The 8,217-nt window shown below is 27.1% G+C and overlaps 1 protein-coding gene across 1 annotated transcript in view; it reads right to left on the bottom strand.

Annotated features, from left to right (window-relative positions):
- Positions 1 to 1,966: 1,966 nt before the first annotated feature.
- Positions 1,967 to 8,217, bottom strand: part of LOC122271675 (uncharacterized) — a 119,388-nt gene continuing 113,137 nt past the window's right edge. The window contains exons 4-7 of the mRNA XM_071180888.1: positions 6,952 to 7,068; positions 5,825 to 5,941; positions 4,585 to 4,689; positions 1,967 to 2,815 (exon numbers count right to left, since the gene is read on the bottom strand). Of these exons, the coding sequence (XP_071036989.1) occupies positions 2,629 to 2,815; positions 4,585 to 4,689; positions 5,825 to 5,941; positions 6,952 to 6,959 (417 nt within the window). The 5' untranslated portion in view covers positions 6,960 to 7,068 and the 3' untranslated portion in view covers positions 1,967 to 2,628. The remainder of the gene's footprint in view (positions 2,816 to 4,584; positions 4,690 to 5,824; positions 5,942 to 6,951; positions 7,069 to 8,217) is intronic.

Below are 8,217 nucleotides of genomic sequence, written 5' to 3'. Positions count from 1 at the left end.
TACGGTCAGTGTGCGGGTGGGTGACCGCTGGGTCCCTGCGTAGGGACCGAGGGTGTGCGGTATTGGTCATCGTTAAACAGTTCTACCGTAAAGTGCTCGACTTCGCGTGCAGGTCGTCGGGCTACCGAAGCGGGGGTGCCCTCTCCTCTGCAGAGGATCGAAATTGTGCTGGCATGTCTTCGGATCATCCTCAGGGATATTTCCCAGACCGTCACCGATAGCCCATTGTGCAGATCTAGTGTGACGTAAATGAGCAACAAGAACAACAACAATCTAATAGAATTATAAAATCTATTCCTTATTAAGCATTTCTTGAAAGTAAGTTTTGTAGTTCGTTTAGAGTATTGATGAACATCTTGGAAAAATTTTTGCTGTAATTACCGTAGATTTTAACAGCATCATCCGGATCGGGCTTTCCCAGTTAAAACAAGAATTAAAGAATATTTTGAGAACTCTAAAAACAGAAAAATGTAGATATAAAATTACTTACTCAAAAATATTCATTGAATCATTTTATTACATTTTGATTTTTATGAATAATTCATGAAATTTTTTTGAATTTTCAAATTTTTTATACTAGCCTACTAAGGTAGCTCCTTTAACTATTGAGTGGTATTATGTTGAAAAAAATTTGTTAAGAAAGAAAAACGAGAAGTTAATATCCAAGATGGCGCAATAAGACAAATTTCAAAAGAAACTGATGAGCCTTTAGAATAGGGATAGACAATGCTGTAAAAATTGTGTAGCATTGAGCCACATTTGTACATAAGAGTGCTGTAATAAATGCATTTACTAATACGAAAATGTATACACTAATAAGAAAAAAAACTAATAATTGAACTTAATTTCGCAGTTTCGTTTAGGAAAATGACATTTTTCGTATATTTTCGGTCGAAATATACCAGTTTAAAAACGTTATGTATAACAGAAAGTCGTATAAATGATGCAACAAATTTCTAGGGTAGTTTGATTCAGGATTAAAATTGCATAGAAACCGATGTCCAGAAATGGCGTCTTAAACATCAGGGATCACTTCTTTATTATGGACAGTTTGTCTGTTTCTGAACAAGTTATAGGGGAAGTGTATGTTTTACAAGTTATAGTTATAGGGGAAGTGTATTTTCCCAGCGTTTGACAACATTTCCAGGCATGGCATTCCTGTGCAGTTTTAATCCCGATGATTCCCAATTTATTTTACTAAACCAAAACACTTTTCTTGGAATAACAGTAATTGCCATTACTAAGAAAAATGCACACGAAACAGATTAAGTTGATATCTATGATTGTACAGTATAGTGTTTTGTCGTCATCACTCTCTATGTGTATTTCTAGAATCCTTATCAAAAGTAAGAATAAAAAAAATGTACACAATAAGGTCTTAGATTAATATTTTTGTGATGTAAAAACTAAACTACTGTTGATATCTGGCAAATCAGAGTAATGGAACATGGGTGTAATGAACACCAAAGCTAGTTTAATGGAGGTTGAAAGTTGAAGGCATTTCAAATAATTCTTTGATTCCATCTTAGTTTTCTCTCAATATCAAACATGTTCAATTGCTTATCACATTCATTTTCCTGCACTGTGATATATCAGATTTTGATAGTGTTTTCGGTTTTTCTCTCGCTTGAATATTAACTTGCTACCCTCAATGTGTGCACTGATTTCTTTTCGCTTTTGATGAGGAATCTAAAAATGCGTGTTAGGACCTACTAACGAAAACGAATTAAGGTATTTCAACTGTTAAATAATATAGTTAATATCTTTCAAAAATTAAGTGAACCGTAATCTAAAGTTGAAGTGTCTGATGGTAATCTAATGATTAGTCAAATATTTAGATTGTTGATTATTTTCAGACAGATGAGGAAAAACACTTGTATTTTCATGAAAGATAAGAGATTTTTCTGCGTATTAGACTAAGGTGTTAAAGATAAGTCAAACCATTTTTATTTTTGTTTGTCTTTTTTATTTTTATTTTTTGACAACACAATATTTTATTTAAAGGTCAAATAATAATATAAATTAAATTTTGGTAAATAATAACACAACGAAGTTTATAATAACAACGTTCATAACGACTCGGTAAAGTTTATAATGAGTCAAAAAAGCTCACAATGACTTAGAAAAGTTCATAATGGCCTAACATGTTTCGCAGTGATTCAGTAAATTTCATAATGACTTAATAAAGTTTGAAGTTACTCATCAAAGTTCATAATGACTCATCAAAGTTCATAATGACTTAATAAAGTTTATAGTAACTCATCAAAGTTCATAATGACTCGAAAAAGTTCATAATGACTTAATAAAGTTTGTAGTAACTCATCAAAGTTCATAATGACTCAGAAAAGTTCATCATGTCTTAATTTAAGTTTGTAGTTGCTAATCAAAGTTCATAATGACTCAGTAAGTTTCATGATGACTCCATTAAAGTCATATTGACTCAATAAATTTCATAATGACTCAATAAAGTTCATTATAAGATAGCTAAGTTCTTAATAACTCGGTAAAGCCATAGTTATGTCTGTCACAGTCATTAAAGTCTGTTAAAGTTGTCAAAGCTGTTAAAGTCGTGCTTTTAATGTCTAGGCCTAGAGTTGACTCAATCTAGGATAGCGATAATCACATAATTCACACCCGCTTGTAACAGCCAGTAAATAACTGTCGTATGAAAGAGCGAAAACCCTTCTTTTTCTTTCGTGGCAAGCGCTCTTCAAAGCTTTCTTCTCTCGCCAAACATTTCTTCACTTTGGAAGACTTAGCTAGAAGCTTCTTTTCTCTCCCATCAATAATGTAAGTATGAGGGCAACCATCATCGCTGAAATTAAAGAGGAAAAAATGAATTATTTTGTGTTAGTCTTGATTGTTCTCTTTTTTATCAGCCTTGCTGTAAAGTACTTTCAGAAATAATTAAATATAAATAGTAAAAATTTCCTATTTATTTCATTAAAATTTTATAACCTCTAAAATTATTTTTTTAACTATTTTCAGCTTCATATAAGCCTTACTTTTTAATTAGATCCATTTTTTGTTGGATAAGAAGTCAAATAACAGGCGCTTATTGAGAATCGAAATTTTTTAAGGACGATAGGATTTTAAGCAAAGTGTTTTTTATGTTAGATGAAAACAATACGAGTATGTGCTATCTCAAAAATTAATTTTAACGTTAGAATCTTAGAAATTTAATCTGACGAAAGAAATTATTCCCTAACAGACGTTTACAAGCTAAAATGAATTCGTAAAACATAAACGAATCCTAATATTTAAATAATTTAACTATTTTTAGCAAACGTTTTTTTATTCTCTATAAAAACAATAAGTGTATTCGTTATCTTAGAAACTTCTAACGAAAGAACTTGTTTCATCAGGGTATATTAAAAATATTTTTATTTTGGCATATCATTAATTTCCGCAAAATTCGCTGCTATGAAGTTATGAAAAGTATAATGTTTAAGCTATGAGAAGAATAACTTCTAAACTTTGCAAAATATAATTCATTTAACAAATAAGGATTTAAAGAAGTCTATTTTTGCTCTAGAACAATATAATTTTCCTACTAGAATAATAAATCTAATTATTTTAGGGATATCCATAAATGATGACATACATTGTTTGAACTTTTTTGAAATTTTTTCCACATGTCTCAAACTTCACCATACCTCCTTTAATTCTTTTGTCGCACGTCGTGCTACATAACACAAATATACTTTGTAGTACGGAAACTAAGCACATCGTTAAATATCATAAGTTTTTGTATTAATACATACATAGTAATATTATGATACACATGTGTGAACATAGTAGTATTAAGTATTAAATGTATACTATAAAAGAGAGGATTATGACAAATATCACAATCAATGAATTTTGCTTAAGTTCATTAAATTTTGTTTAATGTAAATCAGTCACATTTACACTACGCAAATATTTTCCGCCCTTGAAACAGTTTTTTTAATTCGTTTCTTCATTCATTCAAACGTAATAGCTTACGATGATGTTTTTTCATTAGTTGTTGTTACTCCTGTACAAAGTGTCTTTAAAAATTCTTCCTGATTAATGTCAAGGGAAATTTATTCTGCGAAATTGAATGCTATTACTTTCTTATTACCGATATGTATTGAAATCGTAAATTATTTATTTAGAAGCATATACTTTTTAGTTGCCCACATATTAAAATTTCCTTAAAAGTAAAAAAAGGTTTATTTTTTAACATTGTAAATTAATATATTTATCAAAGTAACTATTTTTTTAAAAATAAGGTAAATTTAAAACTATTATATATGTTTTTGATATCTGAATATCAAAATACCGACAGTGTTAATTAATGTTAGTTCATTAAAAGTACACAATGTAAAAAGCAGCGGGAAAGTTTTCAGTTCATTTCAGAGTGAAAAGCTGCACGAATAATAATTTTCAAAGCATATCGAAAATTACATTTATTTATGAGAAAAATCATTTAAATTATAATAAATTTAAAAACATTTTTACAATTAGATATTATTAGTTTATAAATGATATTAATTATTAAATATACACTTATTATATTAACAATTATGATTGAAATGCGATAATGTTAGTTTAAATTACCTCATTGTAGCAGTGCCGATATTAATGGCACCTGTAATTTCTTTTGTTTCCTCTAAAGTTGCCTCAACCTGTTTTATTTCATTACCCACATCATGAGTTTCAGAGCTAAAATTGTATAAAAAAATTATCTTTATGTATTGATCACTAAATATAGCGATTTTTTTTTCATTATTTTGTTTTTGTAACTCGTGTTCAAAATATTATGATGGTAACTTCTTGCTTAATGCAAGTTTATGTTAAAGTTGTTAAGCTCAATATTTTTTTATCTTTTTACTAAAAATTAGTACTTAATCCGATTTCTTATGATGATTTTTAATTTTTTGTTGTGGCGCAATTCTTAATGTTTTTAACTTTAATATTAATAATTTTTATATTATTATGCGATTTAAAAACTATTCTTAAAAACTATATCTTATAAACTATTCTAAAACTATATTCTATAAAAACTATATCTTAAATATAGTAAGTTGTTAATAATAAAGCCGGACACTATAATTTTTATTTATTCAATTTGAAACTTTGAATTCAGTAAAAAATGATTAACGCTTTTTCTAACTCATAATGTTTGTACAAGCAATAATAATAAGTAATATTAATAAGAACTGTTCTTTTTTTTTCATTAGAAAAAATTTGAAATTTTTGCACACTGCCTTACTCTGTAAAACTCCTATAAATGCATATTGTTTTGATTCGAGAATTTTCAAATAATTCAGACACTTAAAACATAAGTAGATGCTATAAATGGAAATGCATAAAATATTATGCAAATATTTATAATTATAGTAAAATAAATATTTAGAACCGAATAAAGGGGAAAGAACCGCGAAAGAAAGAACCGAATTCTTTCTTAAAAATGGTCTTTTGAATTATATAAAAATTTGTTTTCAATCCAAACTATTTTTTGCTATATCCAATGAATAAAAAGAAAGAAATCAAAGTTCTGAATTGAATAGAAAGCGATAGTATTTCAAAATCACAATGTGTATGTTTATCATAATAATACATTTAGCAAATTTTTTTTTTCATATGAAATAAAGCTAATTCAAATCTTTCATGTACATTTTCATTTTTTCTCATTCGAAATTCTTTAAAATCGAATTGTCGTGTTGTTTTTTATGTATTCATAAAATTTCGACAAATCGAAGGTAAACAAAAGTAAGCATGGAATATTATATAGAATACTTATGTGGTTAAATTAAATATTCAGAAAATAATAAGTTAAATATTTTTTGAAAATAACCTCATCACAGTAAGATCACAATCATTAGATCCATTTGCTTGATTCTGACCATCCACAAAAGCCAGATTAGTTTCATGTTCTGTTTCAATTTCAACGTTCGAGTCAGACATCATATCACTGAAATTATAGAAGAAAAATATAAAGTTTCTTTTTTATAAATCAAGATTTTGTAGTAAATTACATTTAAAAAAATTTAGAGTGGCTTTCACCAACATTTATTCAAATGTTTTATTGCCTTAATTAAAGATAAAGTTTATTCTATTTAAAAATTTCTAATATTAATTTTTAACATTACATTTTATATCAAAAAACTTTGGTGTAAAACTAGCTACGAAAATTCGTCAAACATTAGTATACTCACATCTCCATAGTTTACATTTTTTTAAACTTTTTTTTGTTTGAAAAACATCACAAAAATTATTTGATGAATAAAATTTTTGATGAACAATTTTTGATGAATAACATTTTTATCTATCAAATTTAGAAATTTGAATTAAGAGAAAAATGGCAGTTTTTTTAACAGTAATAAAAGCTATATTTAAACTATAATGGATAATAATAAAAATAAATTTAATGAGAATTCTTTGTCTTCATAAGAAATAAGGCAATTGAAATCATTCATGTAAGTTTTTCTTTCGTAAAACTGAAGAATTGTCATTGAAGAATTTTGTAGTATAAGAAGCTCTGGAAATACGTTAAACGTTGATATGCTCATATCTCTATACTTAAAAGTAATTTTTTTAAGAAGTCACAAAAATTTGTCGAATCCTATTCATTCACTTTAGAATAGTGAATTTAATGAAAAATGGTGATGTTTTTACGAAAACATTAATATAAAATATATTCAAAATATAAAAAGTAATAGTTAATAATTGTAATAATAGTGAATTTAATACGAATTTGATTTTTTTTTTCATATGAAATAAGCCATTTGAAATCATTCATGTATATTTTCGAATATTGAAACCTATTTTAAATTCATACTGCCTTAGTTCATATGTATTCATACAATGTTCACAAATAAAACAATCAGATAAATGAGAAACTTAGAAAATTAAATAAATACTTATAAAACTATTTAATTAAATATTACGATAAGAATAAGAACGAAAAATATTAAAAATTACCTAATCATAGCAGAATCATAATCCTCAGAACCATTTATTTGATTCTGTTCATCCACAAATACCTCGTAAGTATTGTCTCTTGTTTCAGTTTCATCATCTGAGTCAGACAATTCATCACTAAAATTATACGAGAAAAAAAATAATTGAAATATTTTTTTTCTCATCAGGTTTTTCCTGTAACTCATATTCAATTATTGTTAAATGCATTTTTTTTCTGATTTCATTTAAAAGTTTTAAAATTTAAATTCTTAATGAAGATTTTTATCTTTTTATTTTAAATTAATAATTTTTCTATTAATAAATAGCAATTAAAATGATGCTTATCAAGTGAGGATATGTACTTACGTTTGATATACTCCTAAAATTTTGATATATTCGTTGATATACACCTAAAATTGCTTTTAAAAATAATTTTAATAAAATACAACATAAAAACTTATTTTTTGCGGCATAAAATTTTTATCTCTCGCATTTAAAATTTGGAATAAAATTTTTAGATTTTGAAATTTAATTTGTTTTTGAATAATAATAAGAACAAATTTAATAAAAACTCATTTTCTTTAACAATAAATCATACTAATTTGTAACCAATGTGTTCGTTTTGCCTGCATAAATATCTTTTTAAATTCATAATATTGTTCCGTTTGTTTGCAAATAATTTGTCCTAGTCAAAACTAACCGTAACTAAAAATCGGAAAAAATAAAAAAAAATTATTATCTTGTTTAAATAATTAAGAATGAGAGACCCGCTCTGAAATATACTGCGCCAATATGGTACGTCGTCCACAGAAATCTTGTCCCAATAGAAATAGATGCAGAAGTGTTTACGTAGTTTAGTAGGCACAATGAGTGAAAAAATAGACTTCTTTGAATAACTTTTGATCTAATGATCGGATCTTCACGTTATAGGACTCCTTTTTAGAGGTTCAAGAGAGTGACCTCAAATATGTTAATTAATAAGTGCAGACAATACATGTAGTTACAAAATCCGACGCGGAGAGATATTTTCTCTGAATAAACATATCTTTGATTCGACATTTCCGACCCTTTATAGGGAGTAGTCGCAATTTGGGAAATGCGGTCCCAATAGAGTAATCCAAAGTTTTGATCCTTAATGATAGATGAAAATCACCAATACATCTTTTAGTGTCATCACTTGGCTGCGGGTTTCTCGAACCGGTTTGCAACCCGGTTTTGAACAGATTTGTCTTTATCTATGAAGACACACCTTGTGTTCCATTTCTTAATTTGATTTAAATTCTTAAG

This window comes from Parasteatoda tepidariorum, chromosome 5 (genome assembly GCF_043381705.1).
Source record: "Parasteatoda tepidariorum isolate YZ-2023 chromosome 5, CAS_Ptep_4.0, whole genome shotgun sequence".
NCBI lineage: Eukaryota > Metazoa > Arthropoda > Arachnida > Araneae > Theridiidae > Parasteatoda > Parasteatoda tepidariorum.
The sequence above is the reverse complement of the archived record's forward strand: the minus strand, read 5'-3'. Positions and strand labels throughout refer to the sequence as shown.